General features: G+C 41.3%; 1 protein-coding gene and 1 long non-coding RNA gene across 2 annotated transcripts; one reads left to right on the top strand and one right to left on the bottom strand.

The window, feature by feature from the left end:
• Positions 1-15,607: 15,607 nt before the first annotated feature.
• LOC127567042 (insulin-like growth factor-binding protein 5) lies at positions 15,608-24,759 on the top strand. The gene is made up of 4 exons (XM_052009696.1): positions 15,608-16,040; positions 17,560-17,768; positions 22,185-22,304; positions 23,151-24,759. The coding sequence occupies exons 1-4, from the start codon at positions 15,710-15,712 to the stop codon at positions 23,286-23,288; spliced, it is 798 nt and encodes a 265-aa protein (XP_051865656.1). The 5' UTR covers positions 15,608-15,709; the 3' UTR covers positions 23,289-24,759.
• LOC127567043 (uncharacterized) lies at positions 16,068-16,976 on the bottom strand. Its single transcript, XR_007955835.1, has 3 exons — positions 16,947-16,976; positions 16,372-16,527; positions 16,068-16,273 (listed from the first exon to the last, which is right to left on the bottom strand). It is a non-coding gene; the product is annotated as an uncharacterized LOC127567043 (long non-coding RNA).
• Positions 24,760-25,955: the final 1,196 nt, after the last annotated feature.

The raw sequence follows: 25,955 nt of genomic DNA, 5'->3' as shown, positions 1-25,955 counted from the left end.
AGTCCAAGAGAAATGTATCCCATTAAAAAGCAAGAATAGACTTGCCAGTAATGACACACCATGGATGAAGAAAAAAGTATGGGCAAAGCTCAAGCCAAAGAAAAATCAAAAACAAAGTATGTAGACAACAAAGGCAAGGATGACAAAAAGGCATTGAAAAGCTCAAGGAAAAAAACTCGCTCATAGAAGACAGAAAAGCAAAGAGAAACGACAGAATTATATTATTAAAGAATATACAAAGAAATAGTATTCCAAGGACACACAGGTAACAAAAAAGGATGATAGGACCACTAGGAGTATACACACAATAAGATCATGTAGCTACAGCAAAATGGTATAAATATTTAAAAACTCTTTTGCCTTGGTACTCGCGAAGGATACTAATATGGTGGATACTTTACAATAGAATGAGAGATCAAAAAGGATATAAAGACATTTTAAGACACAAAGGGGAAGATAATTGATTAGCTTAGAGAAAATAAGACCTTGTATAGAATATTTTCAGGGTATTATAAAGCAGTTTGTTGAGCATCAGTGATGAAAAAGATGGTGGAATACTCACAAAGATGTGCTAGAGGAAAAAACACTTAGAAACTGACTATAATAAAGAATAGATTATACAGCAGAGATTGCAAAAGGGAAGATCATGCCTGACTAACCTTATTAAATTCTTTGAAAAGGTAACAGAAAGGATACATATGAGCATAATATATCTGGTTTTCCCAAAGTGATCTTTGATGAAATGCCACATAGCAGACTCATGCTGAAGGTTAGAACATGTGGAGTCAGTGGAGAAGTAGAACACCTACACTCCGTCCGTAACTGCGACCTGCATCTCCCCATTGCCAGTCACTTCATCACCCCCTCCCACTTCATCACCGATAATGTCAGTCCTCAGCCTCCTCCACCGCCGGGAGAAATCTAAACACAAACTGGAGGAACAACACCTTATTTTCCATCTTGAGACCTTACAGCCTAATGGGATGAACATCAAATTCACCCACTTTAAGCAAACCAACCACCATCCACCCACCCCACCTTACCTCTTTTCTTCCCCGTCCTAGCCTATCTCTTTTTTCTCCTCGCCATGTTTTTCTCTGTCTCCTTTTCCACTCTTCTCCTTCTCCCCCCCCCCCCCCCCCCCCCCCATGCCACCTGCCTCCACACCTTTAACCCATCCCTTGGTGGATCTGCTCTCCCCTCCTCCCCCACATCTGCCTATCATCACCTCTTACCTGCATCTACCTATCACTACCCTGTGCCCACCCCGCCTCCCCTCTTTTGTCCACCTATCACTACTCTGTTTTCCCCCCCTATAAATTGGGCTTCCCCTTTTCCTATCTTCAGTCCTGAAGAAGGGTCCTGACCTGAAACATTGACTGTCTGCTTTTCTCCATGGATGCTGCCTGACCTGCTGAGTTCCTCCAGCATTTTGTTTTTTTCATTCAGAATAGATAGCAAGCTTTCTATGAAACAGAAAACAGAATAGGAGTTAAAGATAATTCTGATTAGCAAAGGATGGAAAGTGGAGTTTTGGAAGGATTGACCCTGGGATCACTGTTCTCCAATTATGTAAATGACTTAGACTCTAACAGATGCATTCAGAGTCCCTTGCTGCTTTTTGCAAGCCCACTTGCAAGTACTATTAAATTTCTAGGCTTGTTTTATAATCACTCAGTCAGTCACTAAAAGCTTTTGGCTAAATGTCTGAAGACCATTGAAAAAAATTGAATAATAGTTTTTTAAAAAAGAATACTGCTATCAAAATAGATGTGGGCTGGCCATACTGATAGAATATTGAATTCAATCTGCCATAAGGTCATGAAAGGATGCCAGCTTTATACCTATCACACCCGTATATTTGGTTTTTACTTGTTGTATTTGGTAATAATTCTTTCAGTAGGGCGTAGACATGATTCACAGAGGGTTATAGTCATTGTACCATAAAATCTTTATGGCTTCCTTTAAAAAAGAGGAACGCCAAGTTTCTGCTAAATCCCTAAATCACAACTGGGTCATTATTAGAAGAAACTGAAATAAGTACAAATTGCACACTGCCAGCACAAAAATAATATGTTTAGTTTCTTTAATTAAGATCACTTTTAAAGGCTTTAATTGTCATTGTTTTACTATTGAGAAGTCCACGTGGAGGGCTGAGGCTCACTAAACAGCAACCAGAGTGGCTGAAAATAATGGGAGAAAAAGCAAGACAAATCTGCTACTATGCTGTGACAAAGTAGTAGCCCGGTTCAACATAAATTTGGGTGAAGGTAACAATTTTTGAGGATTTAAAGTCAGACTACCCAACAAAAAAATGTATTAAGTAAATTGCCCAGGAATCTATACCACAACAGCATGGTCTGCTTCACATTGACTTTTAGCCCACACTGGACATTTCTACCTATCACCCCTTGCCTGAATGTTATTCAGGTCCTACTGTATGCAGGCATGATTTCAGATTGAAATTGTGCAAACAAAAGTGAATTGGCAAGTGAAAAATGGTTATTTAGAACCTTCCAAATAGCCTGAGAAGACCAGTAGACTTCCCTGGACTGGCAAGAAGCCATCTTAATCCCATTTTGGAAAAATAAAGGAAATGGAAGAGACACTACAAATTACTAGGACAGTGCACTGTTAAACCACACATCAGATCTATATTAGAAAAACAGTTATCAAAGGTGCAGATGGGGTTCTGAGGAGGCAGAGGTATCATCTTTACCATCGGACAGCTCATTGACAACCCGATATAGCAAGATGGCTTTTGTACCCATGAAGAGCCTACAGATATAAATTGTGTTCAGTGTTGAAACAGTAATCCACATACGTCAGCGCCTTTTCAAATATAGCAGATTTGTTGTGAGACCAAAATGGGAGACCTTTCCCGGGTTTACAGTTACAGGCAGGCACGGTAGTGTAGTGGTTAGCATAACGCTTTACAGCGCCAGCGACCTGGGTTCAATTCTGGCTGCTGTCTGTAAGGAGTTTGTACGTTCTCCCCGTGTATCTGCGTGGGTTTCCTCCCACATTCCAAAGACGTACAGGTTAGGAAGTTGTGGGCATGCTGGAAGTGTGGCGACACTTGCGGGCTGCCCCCAGAACACTACGCAAAAAGGTGTATTTCACTGTGTGTTTCAATGTGCATGTGGCTAATAAAGATATCTTATCTGGAGTAAGGCAAGATGGATATTACCACACCTAATTATTTTCAAACTTTGTTAAAATCTGCTAAGAAGCAAATTCACTAAGGACCCCATGGAAAAACATAGCAGAGCAAATGAGCACCTTTTTGCAAGCCTTGATTGGAGATATGAAGATCAACTACAAGAGACTGAATGAACCATGTACAGGCCACAACACCAATTGTCTATTCACTTGCCTTGTTTGCTCACTTTAAATGTAGTACCTCACATTTCACCCCACTGAATTCCATTTGCCACTTTATGCCCACCTAATCTTCCATTGATATCTTCCTGCAGCCTTCAACTTACTTCCTTATTCTTAATAACACTGCTAATTTTGGTATCCTAATCATGGCCCCTATATTTAAGTCCAAATTATTGATGTATGCTGCAAGAAGCAAGAGACTGAGCCCTGAGCCCAGTGGAACCCCACTGCACACAGCACCCTGGTCACTAAACCTCTTGTTGACCATTACCCTTTGATTTTCAGCCATTGAGTCAATTTTGAGTCTATCTTGTGATTTTCCCTTGGATCCCATGGGCTTTTAGTTTTCTTCAATATTAGGAAGAATTAGGAAGAATCTTAGCAACCTTTCTGCCAATACTTTATTACCACTGTAAGACCTTAACATCACAGCACTAAAGGAAACCAGTGACAGCCAAAATGAGGTGCCCAAGAAGAGCACTGAAAAATGATGGAAGGAGCCCATGTACCAAACACATCTTAGACTATCAATAGGGATCCAACCAATCCCACATTACCTCAATAAACAACAGATAAAGTGGTTTGTGTACCTGGTGTACAGAGAACAAAAGGATAGCAGAGATAGCAAGGTAATATCAGAGTCATGATAAGATTAGAAGTTCTCAACCTGCAACGTGCAAAGAAAAACTGAAGAAAAAAATTATAGCTTCCCTCAACAGTAAGGTAGAAGAAGATTAGAAAAGAAGGCTGAGGGATAAATATTGGCCAGGATACCATTCTGGACATTCATTTTAAGATTCTGACAGATTTAGACAAAATTAACATGGAAAATCTCAATGGAATAGTTGATATAGGACTTATAATGAAATGTTTGTTTAATCTTAGCATGTGATTAAACTGCCCAGATTAAACAAATTCTCCTTAGACTGAGTAGCTTGAGAAGCCATTTCAGTGCAGTCAACTGCATTGCTGTGGGCCCAGAATCATACCAGGTAATGACAGCGAATTTCCTTCGCTATAAAGAATTAGTGCAATGCAAGGAATTTTATAACCATTAAGTAGTTTTATGAGTAATACTAGCCTTTTAAGTTCGGTCATTCTGGAATTAAAATTTGCTGGCTGCCATGGTGGGATTTTAACGTGACACCAAATCATTAATCCAGGCCTCTGGATTACCAGTCTAATAGTGGGATATGCCCAAGAAAAAAGTTGACATGATATGACAGAGAAGAAAGTCATCCTTAGCCACTTGTGCTAAATGGATTCAGTGGAAGTGAATGTTCGGAGGGAAATAGAATGGACAGTCGTTTCTTTCACACTTGTTCAATATAGGCGATCAAAAACATATTTTTACCCCAGCACTTTTTCTTAAAAGCATGTTGGCAAATAATGAAACTCTTTAATCCTCATTGCATGAGCGGACACATTTTTCTTTCCAAACAATAGTCAAAAAGGGAAAGGAGCTGGGGTAGCGTTGTTAATCAAGGAAGGCATCAGTGTAGTAGTGAGTAGTGATATAGATGCAATGGATCGTGATGTGGAATTGGTTTAGGTGGAAATAAGGAATAGCAAGGGAAAGAAGACATGGTTGGAAGTCGTATATAGGTCCCTAAAGTGTTGCCTCTTGATAGGACAAAGCATAAATGGTGAAATATCAAAGGCGTGCAAGAAGGAAACTGTAATTTCCATGGGTGATTTTAATTTGCATATTGATTGGACCAATCAAATTCGCAAGGGTACTGTGGAAGAGGAATATGTGGAGTGCAGCAGGGATTGTTTCTTAGAGCACGATATTACAGAATCTGGAAAAGGCTATTTCAGATCATGTGTAATGAGCTGGGATTAATAAGAGACCTTGTATTTAAGGATCCTGTAGGGAGTAGTGGTCACAGCATGGTTGAATTCCGGATATAGATTGAGGGTGAACACCTTGGGTCCAAAACCAGTGTCATCAACTTAACTAAGGGCAGTTACAGAGGTATGAAGGAAGAGTTGGCTTGAGTTGATTGGGAAAATAGACTAAGGGAACCATCAGCAGATGAGCAGTAGCAAGAAGTTGAGCAGCTATGTCATAATTCAGCAGAAATTTATCCCAATTAGGATGAGGGTCTCTATGAGAAAGAGGAACCATCTGTGGTTATCCAAGAGGGTCAAAGAAAATATTAAATCAAAAACTAGAGCATACAAAGTGGCAGAAGCTAGTGGTGGACCAGAAGACTGGGAATTTTTCAGGAACCAGCAACAAGAGACTAAGAAGCTAATAAAGGGAGGAGATAATTGATAATGAGAGGAAACTGACAAGTAATATCAAAACACACAGCAAGAGCTTCTCTGGATATATGGAAAAGAAGAGGGGAGCTGAGGAAAGTGTGGGAGTCCTGGGGGGGTGAGACGGGGGAATTAAAAATAGAGACAAGGAAGTGGTAGATAATTTAAACCAGTAGTTTGCATCAGACTTCACAGTGGAGGACATTGCAGATATCCTGAAGATAACAGTTTCAAATAGGAGAGAATAACATGTAACAATCCCTGTCATGAAGGACAAAGCATTGGAAAAACTAACAGTAACTAAAGGCAGGCAAGTTGCCAGGACACAATTGCCTGCAGCCAAGGGATTTAAAGGAAGTGGCTGGACAGATGGTAGGACCTTCGGTTGTGTTTTTCAAAACTCTGAGTTCCAGGAGCGTACCAGTGGATTGGAAAACCATAAACGTGATGCCCCTGTCCAAGAAGGGAAGGAGACAAAAAGCAGGAAACTATAGCAAGACTAGTTAGCTTTACACCTGTTGTTGGCAAGATGCTGGACTCCATATTCAAGGAAGATATAGTCAGTCATTTAAAGAAGCTTAATGCAATCAAACCAATTTAACATGGTTTCATGAAAGGTAAATCATGTTTAATAGATTCGCTGGAGTTCTTTGAAGAAGTAACAGGCAGGGTCGATAGAGAGGAAGGTGTAGAATTTGGATTTCCAGAAGGCATTTGTTAAGATTCCACATAAAAGGTTGGTGCTCAAGATAAAAGTACACTTCATTGGAGGAGGTATATTAACATGGATTAAAGAATGGTTATCACGTAGAAAACAGACAGTCGGAATAAATAGGTCTTTTTCAGACTGGAAAGACCAAACTAGTGGAACAAGGATTAGTTCTTCCCTCTCAATTATTTACCATTTATAATAATGACTTGGAGGAGGGGGCAGACTGTGAGGTATCCAAGTTTGCTGATGACATGTGGGAGGGCATGCTACGATGAGGATATTTGGACTGTGCAACAGAATACAGATAGGTTTAGTGAGTGGGCAAAAACTTGGCAAATGGAATTTAATGTGGGAAAGTGTGAGGTCAGGTACTTTGATAGGAGGAATCAAAAGTCAGATTATTTTCTTAATTGAGAGATTACAAATGAATGGAGTACAGAGGGTTCTAGGTGTTCTTGTGCATGAAACACAAAAGGTTAGCAGGCAGGTGCAGCAAATGGCATTTTGATCTTTATTGCAAGGGAGTTAGAGTTTAGAGATAGGGAAGTATTGTTACAGTTGTACAGGGTGTCGGCAAGGCCATAACTGGAGTACTGTGTACAGCTTTGGACCCCTTATTTAAGAAAAGATGTACTAGCATTGGAGACAGTCCATTAGAGACTCACTGGCTAATTCCTGCGATGAGAAAGTTGTCCTATCAGAAGGGGCTAAAATAAAATTAGATCCATATTCTTTGGAGTTCAGAAGAAAGAGGGCTGACCTTATATAAGATCCTAAGGGGGCTTGACAGGGTAGGTGTTGAGATGTTTCCACTAGTGGGAGTGTCATGGTTACAAGATAAGGAGTGGTCAATTAAAATTGAGGTGGCCTACGCCTGTTGCTATTTTCTTGTGATTCATGTACTATTCAATTCTGATTGATGCATAAATTGCATGCTGGGAAATTCTGCAAGCAACGCATGCTAATAATGCATAGATGTGTTTAAACTTTGCATGGTAGAAATATTGTGCTGAGACTTTGATAGCAACGTTCCAGTTTTGTGCATTCAAGCATTCAGTGTGTGTGCTCATTAGAACGTAGAGGTGTACCACTTCTCAGATTGGATTGGACCTCCAGGAATAATTAAAATAGAGAAATATGATATTTTTGTAAGAATTGGGAATGGAGGGATATAGACCATGTGCAGGCAGATCGCTATGGTAGAATGCAGTTTAAATTGGCATCATGGTAGGCACAGACATTGTGGGCTGAAGGGCCTGTTCCTGTGCTGTACTGTTCTATTTTTTATGTTCTACGCTTGTTATAGGATCCTGTATATGATCTTGCCATGTGATAAACTTGCCTAGGAACCCTTGGATCCAATGGTAGCAAGGCCCTACAACAGTACTTATTAAAGTGCCTACCACTCCATAAGACAAAGATACAGATTAGTTTATTGTCATACACAGTACACCAGGGTGCAATGAAATTCCTTGTTCGCATGAAACTCACAGAGTAAACAGTGTACGTGGTAATAATAAATACAGCGACAAATGCATGACAACTGAATTGTGCAAGGTAGAGAAGTGCAAACTACAGGAAGAAATGCTAAAGTGACAATAATGGAAGAGGTAGAGTTAAGGGTTTGAGAAGTTAGTTGCTGGTTTGTCATTTGATGTTGATCATTGACTTCTGTGTGTTTTTTGCCTTGTTTTCAAGGAAGTTCTCAAAATCTCCTTGAAAAATTGTAATATCCTCAGCGATTCACAGGAAACCCTGGCCTAAGACTGCTCAAAGTGAAGAAGAAGCATCTGGGAAAGTACTGAGCACTTTGGGTTTCTACGACAGGAGCATACAGAGGCCTTTCTCAGTCAGCAGAAGGAGCATACGATATCCACCTGCCTGTCCCACCAAGCACCACCTTACCCAGATGTGGCAGAGTCTGTGGATTCTACATAGGTCTCTTCAGCTACCTCAGAACACACAGAAGTGGAATGGAAGCAAGTTTCTTTTTTTTTAGCAGTTTTTTTGTAGCAGTTTGACATAACTGATAGGCCATTTCAATGGAAACATCAGAGTCAACTGAATTGCTGTGTAAGGTGTGTATTTCAGCTAGTCAAGGTAAAGGCTGAGATTTATTTCCGGTAGGTCAAAATGAAACTGAAGTTTTTTTTTACAACAATCCAGTTGTCTCATGGTCACCATTACTAATCTTATTTAAGTGACTGAATTTAAATTCTCCAGCTGCCGTGCAATAAAGTTGTGCATGTGGCTCGTTAGTCCAGGCTATTGGTTTACAAGACCAGTCACACAGTGTGGAGTACAGGTACACATATCCTGCTTAGGGAGTGTTTGATGAGACCTGTAGAGCAGGGTTTCCCAAACTGGGTTTAGACTCGAATCATGGCCAGGCATATATGTAGAGTAAAGCTTTCTCATTCTTATTTGGAGTAGGAAAAGTCCAGAACAAAGGGCTATAACCTTAAAATTAAATAGTTTGGGAAGCTCTGCTGTAGAGGGAGCATTACTCAAGATCTGGTGCATGTTGTACCTGCCCTGGGAGTAATTGATGAGAACAAGTAGGGGGAGCTTTGCTGTTTCTTCTTCTTAGGCAGTCCCTGGGGATTGAGGATGACTTGCTTCCACTCCAGTTCTGTGGGTTCTGAGGTGACTGATGAGGTCAATGTAGGACCAGCAGACTCTTCCACAGACGGGGCAGGAGGTGGCTGACGGGACAGGTGGGTGGGTAGTTTGTAAAGTGGTGCACTCCTTCTGCTGCTTATTCAGAGTCTCTGTGTGCTCCCGATGCATGGGCTCAAGGTTCTCCATAAGACTATAAGACATAGGAGCAGAATTAGGCCATTCAGCCCATCGAGTCTGCTCCACCATTCGATCATGGCTGATTTATTTTTCCCTCTCAACCCCATTCTCCTGCCGTCTCCTCGTAACCTTTGACACCCTTACTAATCAAGAACCTATCAACCTCCGCTTTAAATATACCCAATGACGGCCTCCACAGCCGTCTGTGGCAATGAATTCCACGGATTCACCACCCTCTGGCTGAAGAAATTCCTCCTCATCTCTGTTCTAAATGGATGTCCTTTTATTCTGAGGCTGTGCCCTCTGGTCCTAGACTCTCCCACTACTGGAAACATCCTCTCCACGTCCACTCTCTCCAGGCCTTTCAGTATTTTGTAGGTTTCAAATGAGGTCCCCCTCTCAATCCCATCCCGAATACTCCTTCTTCATTTTGAGCAGGCATGGGCCAGAGATTCCCAGGAGTCAGTGAGGATGATGCAATTCTGCAAGGAGGCTTTGAGCACATTCTTGAATCCTTTCCTCTGTACGTCACCAATAGCCTGTCCTGGTCCAACCACATTGAACCCACGGCCAAGAAAGTGCAATAGCACCTCTGCTTCCTCAGGAGGCTAAAGAAATTCCGCATGTCCCTATTGACCCTCATCAATTTTTACAGATGCACCATAGTAAGCATCCTATCCGGATGCATCACAGCTTGGTATGGCAATTGTTCTTTCCATGACTGCAAGAAACTGCAGAGAGCTGTGGACACATCACGGAAACCAGCCTCCCCTCCATGGACTCTGTCTACACTCCTCACTGCCTTGGTAAAGCAGCCAGCATAACCAAAGACCCCACCCGCCCTGGACAGTCTCTCTTCTCCCCCCCCTCCACATACCACCAGGCTCAAGGACAGCTTCTATCCCGCTATTATAAGACTATTAAATGGTTCCCTAGTACGATAAAATGACCTCACAATCTACCTCGTTATGACCTTGCACCTTATTGTCTGCCTGCAGTGCACTTTCTCTGTAACTGTAACACTTTATTCTGCATTCTGTTATTATTTTACCTTGTACTACCTCAATGTACTGTTGTGATGAAATGATCTGTATGAATGGTACGCAAGACAAGTTTTTCACTGTACCTCGGTACATGTGACAATAATAAACCAATTTACCAATTTAATATACCAATCATCTGGTAATCTCCCATAGATTAGAGTGTCTGTTTCTGGAGAGTAATCTCCCATCAGAATAGAGTGTCTGTTTCTGGAGCCTGACATTGGGCATGAGAACAAGCCGACTGAGTGTAACTAGAGCCTCAATGCTGGGAGAGGACAGTAACGTTAGTTCACTTAGTCTTCCAGTGAATTTGGACGCTTTATTCTGCATTCTGTTATTATTTTACCTTGTACTACCTCAATGTACTGTTGTGATGAAATGATCTGTATGAATGGTACGCAAGACAAGTTTTTCACTGTACCTCGGTACATGTGACAATAATAAACCAATTTACCAATTTAATATACCAATCATCTGGTAATCTCCCATAGATTAGAGTGTCTGTTTCTGGAGAGTAATCTCCCATCAGAATAGAGTGTCTGTTTCTGGAGCCTGACATTGGGCATGAGAACAAGCCGACTGAGTGTAACTAGAGCCTCAATGCTGGGAGAGGACAGTAACGTTAGTTCACTTAGTCTTCCAGTGAATTTGGACGACTTTGCAGAGACAGTTTTGATGGTATCTTTCCAGTGCCTTGAGATGCCTGCTGTTGGTAGTCGAGGCTTCAGAAGCATATTAGAGGGCAGGGATCACTCCTACCCGATAGACCATGAGTTTTGTGCCAGGACTAAGGTCTTGATCTTCAAATACCCTTTTCTTCAGTCAACCAAAGGGTGTACTGGTGCATTGACGGTGGTGGTGAATCTCATCATCAACATCTGCCTTCGCCAAGAGGTGGGTCCTGAGAAATGGGAAACTGTCTATGCGAACCTTTATTGTCGGACAGCAGTGTGGTGTGACATCTCAGTATATTTGACTGTGCCATACCTGCCCTAGAAGTATTACATTGGATAATGTAAGGGGAGCTTTACTCTATATCTGACCACGTTGTACCAGTTTTATGGAATGTTTTGAAGATAGCTTTACTTTATTATCTGACCATACAGTTTCTGTCCTGGGGATAACTGATGAAACAGAATAGGGGGAGTTTTTACCCTATATCTGCCTGGGGCGGTGGTGGAGGCAGGTACATTGGTCAAATTCAAGACATTACTAGATAAGCATATGGAAGAATTTAAAATAGAGGAATATGTGGGAGGATGGGATTAGATAGTCTTAGGTGAGGTTTAAAGGTCGGCACAACATTGTGGGCCAAAGGGCCTGTATTGTGCTGTAATGTTCTATGTTCTATATGTGGCCATGCTATACTTACTCTTGAAGTATTTGATGGGACAGTGTGGAGGGAACTGTACTCCATACCTCCCGCTCCATCATGTCACCATGTGGGGAAAATCACATTCATCGACCTCTGTCTCATCATGATGTGGTGGTATTGGATTCCTGAGAATGGATCTTTCGCAGCAGTGCAGTTGGGAAGATCTTTCGGTAACATTTTTTGAGTAACACTGATTAACGGGATAGACTGCCACCTACTGGAGAGTACATTTGAACTTTTAGGAAATAATCTGCAGTTTTTCAATTAATTGCCGAATAGGGCACAGTTTACTGTTAATAAAGTTAATATAGTTTGCAGACGTTCTACAGAAGTTGCATAAACACTGAGTAGTCTTTTTTTGAGTGGGGGAGGTCCAGAACAAGGGACTGTCATCTTAAAATTAAAGCTGAGCTGTTCTAGGGTAATAAAAGATTTAACTTACACCTTGTGCAACACTTTTCACAATGTCTGGATGTTTTGAATTGTTTTACAGTATGTGAAGTACTTTGGAAGTGCAGTCACTGTTGTATTGTAGGAAAGCAGTTCTCCATACTGCTTTCTCCCTCTAAAGTGCTGTTTAACTTGCAGCCAAGGGTTGAGGGTCATTTGAAAAGTTTGAAAATGACATGGGCAAATTTTTGTTGGGTTAATCTATTAACGGATACAAAACCGAGGCACATAGATGGAGTTAAGATAATGATCAGTTGTGATTTATATGAATAAAGGGACAGGTTCAAGGGGCTATGTGTGAATTGCAATAATGAATGGATTTAAAACAAATGTTGATGTACTTCACTGTGGCACAGACAAATCAATCCTGCGATCAAAGGTGTAATGTTAGAGATTTAATCGGTGGCTCTGATAAAAAATGTTTGCTATTTGCAGAGGAATAACCTTCAGAAATATTTTTTAAAAGTGGCTTAATACCATGTCCAACTTCTCAGAAATTTATTTTTCAGCTAGCAGATGTGTAGTGCAGCACTGAGAAGTAACAATTGTTTATATGCTTTGATTCAAATGCTGTGATTACTGCTAATTTCTTAAGGTTGATAATCACAGTTAGCTTGCTGTATCAGTTTCCTAATGGGAAGCTCTCTGTCCAAACATGGACTGCAAATTGAGTAACAGCAGTCTGCCGTGTTGGATCGCACACCATAGGGAAATGCTGAAAGGACTTTAACCATCTGAAGTCACCTGGTACATTTGGGGCCCATGTGCCTTGTCAATACAGAAAGTCAGTACATCTCTGATAAAGAAATGGACAGTGAAAATAACATGATCGGTGCAACATTTATGAGAAAAGGGGCAAAATGAAGGAAGCAACTGCTCTAAAGTTCACCTGAGCCTGCACACAATTTGTTCTGGAGCAATGTTGCACTAATTGTAGCACGAATTTGACAAGGGACTTATAGCTTTTACACAAAAGCCTGCAAACTTCTGGGTTTTCCCACATTATTTCCAATGTTCAGGCAGTTATTATATATCAGTTTAGGAAGGAATTAGAATGCAGGAACTGAAAATACTAGACCACAAATCTATAGCTGCAAAAAAGAGGAAATAGAACGTAAAGCTAAAGACAACCTTGAATCCCCTTGAGCCCAATTACAAATGCTCTGAAGGATTGTGTCTGAGGCAACATTTTAGTACACTCCTGGACCCCAGCTTAACAGGACAATTGCAGCATTAGAAGGAAGGAAAATCTCTACAACATTGGAATATATGGATTTTTTATCATTTTACTGTTAAGAACAGACGGAATCTGGCTTTGAATGAACTTACAACAATGTCTTGCATTTATATTGTGCCCTTAATATAGTAGTCTCTGTCAGCACTTCACAGAAAACAAGACAGAAGTTGAGACTGAGCCAAAGAATGTGACAATGAGGATAAATGACCAAGCATTTGCAAGAGAGGTAAGCCTTAAGCAATCTCTTAAAGGACGAAAGATTGTGGAGAGATTTCAAAGGGAATTCCAGAGGTTCAGACCTAGACCCCTGGAGGGTATGGCAGAAGAACTGTGGGGTGCAAAGAAAGCCAGAACTGCAGGAATGCAGAGTTGTTGGAGGACTGTAGGCGATTACAGAGTTACAAAAAGAGGCCATAGAGGGTTCTGAAGACAAGGAAAAGAAATTGGGAAGGCAGCCAGGAGAGCACTGGAATGGTCCAATCCAAAGGTTACAAAGGAAACATCATTGAGGGTTGCAGCATCGAATGTGCCAAACCAGGATTGGATGTGGGTGATTTTAATAGGACTGGAGGTAGGCAGCCTTTGGGATGGAGAAGGTACAGAGTTGGAAGTTCAGCTCAAAGTCAAATAGTTTTCCAAGACTGTGATTGGTCTGTTCAACCTGAAGCTGTGGACAGGGAAAAGAGTGGAATTGGTGGCTTGGGAACGAGGCCTGGAGTAGAACTCGCTGAAGGCAGAGGACTCCAATTAACAATGGTGATAGTGCCTGTTTCTAGGGTGGCACAGCAGATGGTGCTTCTTTCTTACAGCTCAGCAAACCAAGTTTGTTCCTAACTTCTGCTGCCCTCTATGTGGAGTGATTCTCTGTGACTGGAAGGGTTTCCCCCAGGTGCTCTGGTTTCCTCTCACAACCCTAAGATGTGCTTGTTGGCAGGTAAATTGGCTACTGTAAATTACTCCTAATGTAGGTAGGTGATGGAGAAATCACGGGGGGGGGGGGGGGAGTTGATGGGCATGTGAGAGGGAGCAGGTTACAGGGAAATAAGTGGGTGGGGTGGGGGTGAATGGGATTACTCTGAGAACCAACTTCTTTTTATGTCATATTGAAATATGAAAATTTTCAGGGCATTGAAAATCAGCATCTGTGAAACACTTGTTGTTTTAAAACTACAGAAATCATTGGTCTGCATTAAGTACATACTAAAAAATAAGTATGCTACATTATTCTGAAGCAAGGAACTCCCATCCTGATTCATCGGAGTCTTTCCACCAGCTACAATTCACACCAGGAATCCTCTCCACGTGCCCAGGTGAATTCAGCGCTGACGACACCTAAGTAGTACAGACAAAGCAGTCTGCTCAATTTGTACCCAATCTGTTGCTTTAAACACTTTGCCTGCCCATCACCAGTGCACTGTAGCTGCAGTGTGTACCATCGACAGGAGGCTTCTCCAACAGTACCTCTGAAACCAATGACCTCTTCAACCTTGAAAGACAAGGGCAGTAGGAAGTGTCATCACCTTCTGACTTGAACAAATAGTTCTTTCATCATCGCTGAAGAGTCAAACTCCCAGAACATCCTAACAGCATTGTGGGAGTACTTTCACCACAGAGACTGCAATGGTTCAAAAAAGGGGGCTTATCACCATCTCCTCAAGAGTATGAGGAATATATGCTGGCTTTGCCAGCAATTCCAACATGCCAAAAATTAACTTCAAAAAAATTTGTTGAAAAATATCTAGAAAATACTTAAATAATTGGGATGAAAATACTTATCTGCAAAACAGACACCTAAAATGCTTAGATTCAAAATAAACATCTGCAAGAAACAGACATTTTCAAATATAACTGTTCAAGAAATAGTTAAATAGAAGAAATAAACACATATTGACAATATAAACTTATACGTGAAAATGCCTATCCAAAGAAATAGTTGCCTACAAGAAATAACTACACGCCTATATCAACGTGAAACAGCTAGAAGAAATAAATGCTACTACCTGAAAAAAACACCTAAACGCATATCTGAAAGTACTTATCTAGAAGTACTTTCATTAGAACATTAATCTACGCAAAATCTTATCTTCAAAAGAAGAAATAAGTACTCATAAAATAATTATGAATAAAATAAGTTTATTTAAAAAGTGGTTACCAAAAACAATCATGTAAGCCAGAAATCGAAACAAGTTAAAACAAAATATGAAAGTTCATTAGCATACAGTAAACTTTTTGTATGCACTTGACTGTTAGACCATCCCATTCACAAGCCATGCGGGCAGGGAGCGGGCACCCCGTCACGTACATAATTCGTCCCCCCTCCATGTGTGATTTAAATAATTTCTTACCTATTCAGATTCTGGGGCATGCCCTTGCCTGCCTATTTAAAAAGGGGGGAATAGCAGGCTGAGCAATGTCGTGGAGCGATCAAGCTACTGCAAACAATGCTCGGGATCTGCGTACTGCTCGCTTGGCTGGGACTTTCCAGCCAGCTCCGTGCGCTGGCTGCAATGATAGAGTGCGCCCCATGCAGTGAGGAGGAGATGTCCTCCTGCCACCCCCCCAGGGGCTGCGAGCTGGTGAGAGAGTCCGGCTGCGGCTGCTGCCTGACATGCGCGCTGGCGGAGGGAGCGGCGTGCGGTGTGTATACCGAGAGTTGCGCGTCCGGCCTGAAGTGTGTGCCCCGCGGCGGGGAAAGGGCGCCGCTTCAAGCGCTGCTGCAAGGTCGGGGCATGTGCCGCAGGTCGAAGCGCAGGAATCAGGTTCAGCACACTGGTGAGTGGGACACGGTCGTGCAGAGCGAACAAGAGAGTTTCCCGTTGAGATAAATATCTTGATGTAATTTCAGGAATTGATCGTTAATTTCATATTCTATCAGTGGCGGATGGTTGTAGTGTGACTAAATTAGGCAATATTAATTAGCAATGTGTGCGAACTGTTCGGAACCTTGATTCCAGTATCTGCAGTCCTTTTGTTTCTCTTGTAAAACATCTGCTGTTTGAGCTGATCTGGGATCAATGGGAGAGACGAGACAAATTAAAGGAGTGGTTTGTACGCAAAATCGGTTTTAAATATTTGAGATTTTGAATATAAAATAAAGTCTTACGAGTGGGTCGCAATGCACAGTCAGCGGATTCGCGTTAGGAAGTTTCCTTTCCATAGGTGAGGAGAAGAACGTGACGTCCCTCCAGCGGTTGAGTACTCTGACTTGGCTGCCACCGGGTTAGGAACTTGAGTGCAGCCGATCTTTTCTGGGGAAAAACTGGAGAGAAAAAAATGGGCTTTGGATTTTTTTTTCAACCAGCAAATTGTTGCACTACTGAAACAAACAAGGAATCGAAATCCTCAAAAAGTTTGAATGTGTTCAGTGAATCATAATTTCAATTTCCCGAGGATAGAGAGTGGAACAATCTAAATGTTGCATACCCAATGAGCAATTTCTGCATTGCTGTAACATTTGTATTACTGTCCAAAGGTCAAATTTAATGTTCTCCTTTTCCCAATGAAGTGAAAACACTTATTATGTAGAAGAATACGGTAGTCTATGTACAGCAAGATCTCACAAACATCGTTGATTGAAAGATAAATGTATGGAGACGAGGGCAAAAGTTCCCCAGTTTTGCTTCTGAAATTGTGCCATTCAGCTGAGAGAACAGTTGGGGCCTCAATTTGACACCTTACCTGAAAGGCAGCACCTCCAGCAGTGTAGCGCTCCTTCGGCACTGTGCTGGGACTGTTAACCTGCATTATGTGTTTCCCTAAAGTGAGAGTTGAGCCCATGCCAATCTGGTTCATAGGTGAGGGAGCAACCTCTGAGCTATGGCTGACATACACCTCTGTTAAAAACAAAAGTTAACTCCACAAATTTGCGATGAATCCATAAGACCAAATCTAGTGAGATCCCCCCTGCTGACAAGAACTGTTACTGCAAAGGTTTCTCATGTCCACTCCCCACACTCCCACTAACACTTGCACTTTAAGTGGCATGTGATCATTGCACAGAAGTAAACTGAAATGGTTTGTGTGCTACTTACTTAAAACTTTTAATGAAATCGCAGGAGAGCTTTTCTTTATGCTGATCCGATTGTGGCTTTATCACATAAAGTGAAATGCCGTAAACTGTAAGTAAGCTGGAGCATGCTGCAGTAATTTGACAAATTCGTTGTCTGCTTGGGGATATGTAGATATGAAGTTTGTGAGACAATTGTGCTTTTAATTCTTGCTTTAGGGCAGCACGATTCTGGGCCCTCTATTTGACTAGTTTGTTCATATTTGGCTATTTGTATTCCTATAGGAAAGCTGCTAGACGCTGATGAAAAATATTCCTTGGGAAAGAGACGCCAAGATGGCAAAAACCATGGAAAGTTGCTCGACAATCCCAGCCACCACTTGAAACCGAAACCTCATCGGGGAAATCGCTATTCAGCAACGGGAACTGTGCACACTATGACAAACCCTTCAAAACCTACACCAGTCACCACACTTCTGCCAGATTCTGAATATGTAAGTGCCAGGTTTGAGGAGAACGCAAAGCACCACAACACATTCAATGCATGTTTCAGGGGCTGCTACACTGGAACATGGATTCCTGTCTCAGAGAATTTAAAGTACAAATAGAAAGTGCTGGATATACTAAACAGATTAGATAGTGTGTGTGTGGTGGGAGGAGGCAGAAAAAACTTGAAAAGGATGATAGTGCAAAGCAGATGGGTTTGGTGATATTACAAGTAAAGGAAACAGAAGATGGTTCTGGAGGAGGTGTAAGTGGGAATAGCAGTTGTTGAACTCATTGCTACCTGGGAGGACACAAAATGTCTAATTGAAAGAGAAGGTGCTGCTCTTGAGTTTCATTAGAACTGCATAGGGGCGGAGGTCACAGTAGGACGGAATATTAATGACCGGCGTTTGAAAACTTGGTCTCGCTTGCAGATTTAAAAGTGTTCCACGAAGCATTTGCCCAGTTTGTTTGGTTTCCTCAATGTAGCAGAGACCATGAGCAGCAAATATAGTACACAAAATTTGAAAGAGGTAAATTCACCTATAAAGTTTTTATTTCATGTTTCCAGCATCTGAAGTATTTTTGCATTTGTCTTTTAAGTTGGACTAATTTGGCTCACAGATTGAAGGCATTAAAGTAATAGGTGTGTCCTGGTAATCGTATGCCTATTCTGACTGTTTGATTGTATAAAACCTAGCAATACTGGAGACACGTGAATTCACAGAAGTAGATCTTTAGATGGGTATTCTGTCAGATACCACTTCAAAATACAATTTCTTTCTTTGCATATATGGCCATTCATGACCATAAAACCTCTCAAAACACTTAACAGTCTACTTTTATATACTTCCCTTCAACATATGAAAATGATCCAAGATGCTTCATGGGCACATGATGGGACATTTTCAAAGAAGGCACTGTGCATTGTAAGGAAATATGGTAGATGACCAAAAGGTTAGTGAAAGGTAGATTTTTAAGGAGCCCATGAAAAGTGGAAAGAGTTGGGGAGGGTGTAGAGAGGGAAATCCAGATCTTTAGGTCCTTGGTAGCTGAAGACTTGACTGGTGATATTGGAACAATTAAAATGGGGTGATAGGGAAGAGGGATGGTGGAGATGGGTGACCAAAACTAGAGAAACACAGATACCTTGGAGGGTGAAAAGGAGAAGAAAGAGCATGAGGGATTTGAAAATGAGGGTGGGAGTTTTCAAAATGCAGTGTTACTTCAACAGGGGCTAATATAGGTCAGTGAGCACCAGATGACGGTCTAGAGTTTTGTATGACCTTAGCTTTATAGAGACTAGAATAAGGAATTAAAAACGGAAAAAGGCTGGAAACATCCATCGGGTCAGGCAGCATTTTTTTTGAATGAGAAACAGAGTCAATGTTTGAGGTTGAAGATCCTTCATCAGAATGAAGACCTGCTTGGAGTGCATTGGAATAACCAAGTCTAGAGGTAACAAAGGTGTGGATCAGAGTTTCACTAACAGATGGGCTGAGGTAGGGGCAGAACTGGGTAATCTTGCAGAAGGGAAGATAGCCAGACTTAGTGTGGTTCTGTAGCCTGCAGCTCTTCTCTAGATCAATTAAGTACAATTTGACGTATTGTTACTGCTGCAATGTAGGAAATGTAAGAGTCAATTTGTATGCAATGTTGCACATTAAATATCGGATACTGGAGCACAAAATGTTGTCAATTCAATGTTTTAGTTAAGGTTTCTCTACCAGTGCACCAGTAAATGTGAGCATAATATAAAATCCTTATTGCAGAATAATCCTTATGGGGCATATACCATAATCTGAAATTCTAATGACTGATTCAGCTTCTCTATATAGATTGTGGCACACTGGTAGAGAAGCTTTTTACTAATGATTTAATTGACAAAATTACATACATTCTAACTGAAATTTCTGTGAAAAACAGATGACCCATTATGAGTGTTTCTCAATTACGTGTAAATTTGTATTTTGTATGTTGCTTTTAGTTTTAAATGTAAATTCTGGTCTGTAAAAGCTGCTGACTTAGCTCCCTATTCAGAAATGAGTGAGTTGACTGCAGGTTGTAATTGATTCAGTAAAATAGTTACTTCAGCTGAAATAACTGTTAACTTCGGGGATCACACAACCTTGAGGATTGAGTTTGTGTTTACCAGCTCACAGTGAGTAAAACGGAACAGTTCCCTCCTTTCTGGTACTTCACATCTTGCATGTGTCTCAGTGTCAGCTCTGGTATATGTACAGTAGACAGGTGGTTTATTGGGAATCGGGACTATGCTTGCAGTCACAGCTGGTGAATTTAGAAGGGCTCCCACAGGCAGGGAAAACACCAGATACAATAAGCATATTGAGGCTAAAGTGAGCTTCGGAGCACATTTCCATGGCATCATTAAGAACTTCTAATTTTCACCTCTGTGATCTTGCCTAACTTTGCCCTGCCTTAGCTCACCTGCTACGAAAACCCTCATCCACATTTTTCCTACCTCTATTCTTGGCTACTCCAACTCACTCCTGGTTGACTTCCCTCATTCTACTCTCCATAAACTTGAGCTCACTCACACTGTGCTGCCTGTTTCCTAATGCACACTAAGTCCCATTCAGCCATTGCTCCTATGCTCACCGACATAACTGAGTGAAGCAATACCTCAGTTTATAAATTCCCATCCTTGTTTGCAAATCTCCTTGTGGCCTTGCCCCTCTCTATTTACATATGAACAGGAATAGACCACTCAGCCTCTCAAGCCTGTTCCACCGTTCAATGAGGTTGTGGCCTGAGCTGATATTAACTTCGACTCTGAGATCCTGCCTAACCCTGGTAAACTTTTATCCTCTTAATTTAAAAAAATGTTTCTTCACCACCCTTTTGATGGAAGAGGAAAAAACTCATTACCATCGGGGAGAAAATCCCACCTTTTCTGTCTTAAATGTAATCCTTTCCAGCCCGACGACTTTTGAGATCTCTGCACTCCATTCCTGACCCTTGCTCATCTGAGGGTCTAATTGCTAAAACAGTGCCTTGAGCTGCCAAAGGCCCTAAGCCCTGGAACACTTCCTAAATCTCAGCTTCTTCACTACATTTTCTTTTTTTTAAAAACATTGCTTAAAAACCATTCCAATGACCAAGCTTTTGGTTATCTGCCATAATATTTTCCAATATAGTATGAAATTTTATTTATTAATGTTTCTATGAAGGACTTTGGGAGGCTTTTCTCTGTTAAGCATGCTGTAAGACTACATGTTATTGTTGGTATAGCAGCCAAGTTTGATTCTTGTTCCTATATGAAGTGGTTGGCTGAATTTGGTGGAACATGCTGATATGATAAACTGATAGTTTCCAGAGTTGCTCTAATTTGTTTGAATTTCCATAATAATTGCAATTACTGCAGAATCTGAAAAATTTAACAGCCAAGTTTAGGAAGGGGTGGTTTTATGAGCATGACCCTCTGATCCTGTGTACAATGTGAGTCCACAAGTGAAGTAAAGGATGGGGGTCAGGACAGTAACTGTCAGCAAAAAGGAGACCCATCAGATAGCCTAGTGCTTTAGACAATTATATACTGATGCACAAATCCTCCTCTCAAAGTCTACACTGTCCAAAAATAAACTTCATAAACTGGCACTCTCTTCCCCATAAAGCAATTCCCAACAAGCAAATATAATTAGTCCTGAATTCTCTGGTAAATAGCATTTAACTTAATTCAGAAGTATTTAAACAAAAGTGGCCAACAAATTACATCAACTCCTTAAAAGTAGTTCAAGTTTGTGCCTCCACACTTGCTTTTGCTCAATGTATTTGGTGCTGCTGTTCTCCATGAGTGAGACTGAGTGGTGGAATCTGGGGCTGGTTCCACTTGAGACCAAAACTGACTCCTTTTAGTGCAGGCACTGTCCCAGAAGGGACACCCTGACACTTGTGGTGACAAGGAATATTGGACCTGTTTCTGGAGCTATCATATGGTAGGTATTGGGGGCCAGTGCTAGTTTTTAGAGTGGTGAATTTGTATCTGCTTCTTACAGACTTGAGTGAAGGGAAGGTATTGTTTTAGGAGGTTGCACTTGAGACATTCATGAACAAATATTTTTGAGGCTAATTGAGAAACATTTAACTCAGTGAAAAATAATACCTTGTTTAAAAAATGGTACCAATTTCCTCTGAATATTTGGAATAGTCCATCATATTATAATCATCCGACATAGGATTATGTAGCCAGGTGGTGTTGTTGGGACCAGGGCTTCAATGGGATTAAGTTCCAGATAGCTGGCGTTGAGTAGAAGGGTTGGAGTATGAGAGTGTGTGTTTTGGGTGAGTTGGGTTGGGACACAAGCTTTGAAGGGAGGATTAGGGTTTTGGATTGCTCATTGGGCATGCTAGCCCTTTCAACTCGCCTGACTTTGAACATAATCCAATCATTGATCTGTGTTTAGGGCCCATGTCGTAGGGAAATGGAGTTGATTCTGCAGGACCTGAAGCCGGAATTTTTCCGCAGCCCAGAAGACATCTACATCCCAAACTGTGATAAGCGAGGTTACTACCGGAACAAACAGGTAAACACTGAATGCAATGTCATTATGTGCCCACAGCAGCAGTCATATCCAAAAGAGTCATGTGAAAGGAGAGGGGAAATGGACGTCAACTGTTTTTTTTAAACAATCTGACATCTTGACTTTTGTTTTCCCTTCCCATTGAGACTAGTCATGGTCCCTCCCCTCTCCATGGGTGTGATCGGTTAACTTGCTGACCAAAGGCAGGACCCTCTGGTTTGCATAGCTCTGTGCCATTCAGAGTTAGATGGGATTCTGATGAATTCAGAAGTTTGCATTTACTAATATTTTAAAGTTGCTGCTGGCCTATAATTTTTTTTAAAGGAGAATAAAGTCTTTTTACTGTTGTTACTGCAGAGTCCAGGCCTGGCAGATGGGATGAAATGTCTGTGGTAATGGCAGGGCCACGATTATTCTCATCCCTAAAACAGGGAATAGGAAGCAACGAGATGGGATTCCTGCTGCCCAGTGACTTGGGACCACTGTAGTTGTACAAACCTAATTTGTATTTCTGTTCAGGCACAAGGCCACTTGACTAAATTTGCTCAGCCATCTTTCAGAAGAGATATTAATGTCTCAGATTGACATTAAAAGCTCCCATAGGACTATTTGGAGGAAAAATAAGGAAGTTATCCCCGTTGCCCTGTCTAAAATTTATCCCACAATCAACATTAAAAGAGATACTTTACAAAATTACAGTTTTGACGAGTGTACTATGCGCATTGGCTGCAACAGTGAGTACATTTCAAAAGTACCTCTGGCTGTGAAACTCTTCGGGATGTTTGGAGAATGAAGGCAGTGCAGATATGTGCATTTTTCCTTTAACATCATGCTTTTAATGTTTTGTAGTGTAAACCGTCAAAAGGCAGAAAGCGTGGTCACTGCTGGTGTGTGGATAAATATGGTCACTCACTTCCTGGGCTACCAAGCAGGAAAAGGTCTGTGTCCTGTTCACAAACTGCATCTTCTGAAGAAGTTGGATACTAGTTTGTGCAGGACAGTACTGCATGAAGTTTCTGAAGAGAAGATTAAATTAGAAACGGGATCTCTCCAATCAATCTTGCTCCGTATCTGTAGGTCAACTCCAAAAAAGGTCTGCAGACTTTCTTGGAGTCGCATCTGATGGAAGTAGTTTAGTTTAAAGATTAGAAAACATGCAACAACTGCTCTGAAAGTCTTCTGAAATCTGACTTTAATTCTAATTCCTAGTTGTTCCAAACATGGGGCTAAATTCTTTAGCCAGACTGTTTCAGTGCCAAGTCCCTGTCATTAATACTAGCATGGTTTCCATGCCCCATAACTTGATCACTTCTATATCCCAGCACCAGCCTTGAGCTGGAGCTACAGAAATCCTCCTGGTGAAGATATTTCTGTTAAAACACTAAAGTTAAATCTCAAATTCCCATTTCACAGGCTGAGTCAGTACATCCAGAATATAGTGAAGAGCTTCTCCTGGTAACCCAGTGAGTGAAAGCACCAGCTGAACTAGCACTAAGCCACACAGACCAGATGGATCCCTGGTTCATTATCTGGTCAGTGCTGTGTTGGTTCCCATCCATTGATCCATCCATTTTTCCTACTGGAAAAAGTACACATTTGTTGTTGTTCAGTTCAACTCTGATGCAAAGCTTGTCGACTCTCTCCATTTCAGCTTCTTGCAAAGTGGTGAGTCATATGAGATGGCACCACATCCCAGCATGGAGAAAATAGCTTAGTGGATGAAGTGGTGCAGCAGTCACATTACTGAACCAGTAATGCAGGGACCTAAACTCATCGAACGAAGCACTGTATGGCATCTGGGCAGGTGTTCCCATCAACCAATACATGGTTTGAATGTAATTTTTGGAGTAGGATAGTATGAAACCTTTTTTGTTAATGTCATTTTAAAGAGTTCAGGGTGAAGAAAGAGAAATCCTCCCAGCAGACAGATCTGTTTAGCCTTAGTTTTATTATTAAATCTTACATAATTGGTATGCAGAAGAATTAGCACTGACTGTATTTAGAAATGGCTATCTTTGAGTCAGACATTGGTTTCATTGCTCTTCTATCACCACTGTACAGCAATGCTATTTTTAACAAATAAAGGTTACTGTCCTGCTTTCCTCATCTTGAAATTGTTTAATTTAGTATTCAGTTTAAAATCTCCCTGCTAACAGGTTCAGGATAATTCTTGTGAATGCACTGTCCTCTATGTGTTTCTATGCATCCAGCTTAGTGTGAGCACACAGCCCATGCAATTTTATATCACTTTACAGAACTTGATAAACACTATGTATTTTTTTTACTGGGAATATGATGCACCTAAATATTTAAAGTCCATGAACAGAAGTAATGAAGTAGTGTTTTGAAATGTAGTGTGTCGAAGATCAATAAATGCTTCTTTGTGATAAATTGGTGTTGCTTTGAAAATTGGGAATTGCTCTTATGTTTTATTTAATAAAATCTTTTAACAATTTGATCAGTATTTTGTGTTCCTCATCCACAATGCATCTGGGGGAATTAGCTACACAGTGCTTGAATTAACGATAGTCAACCAATCAGCATGTAAAAGATTTTGGTGGAACTTGTCCAAAACTGGTCTAAGGAGAGTATTGCCTGATAGAGATTGACAGCATGTTCTCTGTACAAGAGGGGACCAAACTGGTGGAAGCATCCTCATTAGAAAAGAGCTTCTGTTTCACTGAACGATCCAACACAAAAAAAAGAATTTGCTCCATTGTGTGGTGCTGGCTGACTCCTTTGAGTTGACTGTTCAATGAAATTATGGCTAATGCTCTGTCTCACATATGTACTCCTACCTGATATGTATAATCTCCAGCAACAAACAGTCTGCTGGAGGAGTTTAGTGGGTTGAGCAGCATCTGGGGAGGGGGAAGGAACTGTCGACGTTTCGGGTCAAAACTCTGCATTGGGACTAAGAGTAGAGAGAGCCAGGATAAAAAAAAGTGTAGTGAGATGGTGGCCAGAGATGATTGGTGGACCGAGGGGCAAGATGGATCATCCTTCACCACCCCCACCCCTCAATCCACCCATTACCTCTGGCCCTTGTCTCATCACTTTCCCCATCCCCCCCCTCCTCTTTATACTCATTATCCCCACCCCCCGGATGTTGATCGACCCACTGAGTTCCTCCAGCAGGTTGTTTGTTGCTCCAGATTCCAGCAGCTGCCATGTTTCGTGTCTCCATGCATAATGTCCATCTTAGTGTGGGAAAACTACATAATGTCCACCTTCATGTATACTTGATTGTGCAACCATGACCCTTTGGGGTTGAAAATTCCAAAGGTTCACAACTCTCATTGAAGTGAATTTTTTTTCCTCATCTCGGTCTGAAGTAGCTGACCCCTTATCCTGAGACAATACCCCTCCTTATTCTAGACTCTTGAGCTGAGGAAACAGCCTCTTGGCACCTACCTTCGATCCTCTTTGAACTAATAGAAAAGAAAGTCTCTTCTATGCCTCTTAAATCTATGATTACTGACCCAACCACCAGTGGGGACAGATTTACTCTATTAATCCTCTAAGTTTGAACCCTTCTGCTAATATCCACCTTGAATTTTCTCAGATATTGGGAGACCAAACCTTATCTTCTCCAGTCTCCACTTGTCTGAAGTTCCTCAAGGTTTTTTCCCCTTAAAATTATGCTGTAGTAAG

Source organism: Pristis pectinata, chromosome X (genome assembly GCF_009764475.1).
Source record: "Pristis pectinata isolate sPriPec2 chromosome X, sPriPec2.1.pri, whole genome shotgun sequence".
NCBI classification, from domain to species: domain Eukaryota; kingdom Metazoa; phylum Chordata; class Chondrichthyes; order Rhinopristiformes; family Pristidae; genus Pristis; species Pristis pectinata.
Note: the sequence above shows the minus strand (reverse complement) of the source record. Positions and strands in the feature narration are given on the sequence as shown.

Coding starts and splice junctions, on each gene's coding strand:
- LOC127567042 (XM_052009696.1), top strand. CDS start 15,710: ATGCTCGGGATCTGCGTACTGCTCGCTTGGCTGGGACTTTCCAGCCAG. Junction 16,041..17,559: donor GAATCAGGTTCAGCACACTG/GTGAGTGGGACA, acceptor GTATTCCTATAG/GAAAGCTGCTAGACGCTGAT. Junction 22,305..23,150: donor GTTACTACCGGAACAAACAG/GTAAACACTGAA, acceptor AATGTTTTGTAG/TGTAAACCGTCAAAAGGCAG.